The sequence below is a fragment of the Sinocyclocheilus rhinocerous genome, unplaced genomic scaffold (genome assembly GCF_001515625.1).
Source record: "Sinocyclocheilus rhinocerous isolate Xijiao unplaced genomic scaffold, SAMN03320098_v1.1 C36287178, whole genome shotgun sequence".
NCBI classification, from domain to species: domain Eukaryota; kingdom Metazoa; phylum Chordata; class Actinopteri; order Cypriniformes; family Cyprinidae; genus Sinocyclocheilus; species Sinocyclocheilus rhinocerous.
The window spans coordinates 1-975 of NW_015777859.1; the positions used below are offsets into that span (position 1 = coordinate 1).

Consider the following 975-nt stretch of genomic DNA (forward strand, 5'->3'; position numbering starts at 1 on the left):
AAAAAAAAAAACTAATTAAGATTTTTAGATCAATTTAAAACCATAACTAGATTCTAGAAGGGGTTGGTTTTGGGTGACAGCAACAATTGGAAGAGTTGGTGACCCAAGACAGGAACATAACAGAAGACGTATAAATTCCCTAGAGGCCAGCAAGAGAGAGAAAGACAAAGCTTTGGAGACTCGCATGGAACCAGACCAAGATGAAGACCAAAGAGAAGAACCTTGAAGTTAGTTTAAAGCTTCATAATGTATGAGGAATTGGGAAATGAGAGCGAATCAAATCTATAGAGACTTGTAACTTCACGTTCAAACGGTTTGCTACAAAAAGAAACCTGAAAGGGAGAAATATTCTGAAGTTCAATCTACATGGCCTCTTTGATCACTTAACCTGTCTGGTGGAGGTCATGGGAAAAGACCGTTTTCACTAAAAATTTAGAAGTTTAACTTGGCAACAAAGTTTAAAAAAAAAAGAACAGCACTTTCTTCCAATTTTCAGAATTGCATACTAAAAAAAATATTTCACCCGACCATGCTTGTTTCAATGGACCAATTCGTCTGCACTCTCTAAAGTTTGGCGATTGGTGTAGCAGCTACAGCAATGCTCTCAATGGCGCATTCATCCGTTCCACGACGGATTTCGAAAAACCCATTCTCGCCCCACCCGATTCCCCAGCTGTTCTTCACGATCCAGTACTTCTCGCCGGTCTTAGGGCACTTCCCATACCCCACCAACAACACCGCGTGATTGGTCAGCTCGAACGGATTGTTGGAGTCACGGAGGCCAGTGTGATGATAGATGCCCTCCTTGTAGTTCATGAAATCTGGGTACACCTCCAGGGCCACACCCATGGGGCCATTCCTGACCAGCTCCAGCATCATGGCCGCCTCGCTGCAGCCGCCGTAGAACCCACCCACGTAGTGATAATCAGAGGCGTAGTACCTCGTGCATTTCTCAGGTACTTTGCAGGGAGAATC

General features: G+C 44.2%; 1 protein-coding gene across 1 annotated transcript; it reads right to left on the bottom strand.

Annotated features, from left to right (window-relative positions):
• Positions 1-487: 487 nt before the first annotated feature.
• On the bottom strand, positions 488-969 carry LOC107735775 (dipeptidyl peptidase 1-like). Its single transcript, XM_016547360.1, has one exon. The coding sequence runs from the start codon at positions 877-879 to the stop codon at positions 565-567; it is 315 nt and encodes a 104-aa protein (XP_016402846.1). The 5' UTR covers positions 880-969; the 3' UTR covers positions 488-564.
• Between the last annotated feature and the right edge of the window lie 6 nt (positions 970-975).

Excerpts from the sequence above, each read along its gene's own strand:
- LOC107735775 (XM_016547360.1), bottom strand. The coding sequence starts at position 879 with ATGATGCTGGAGCTGGTCAGGAATGGCCCCATGGGTGTGGCCCTGGAG.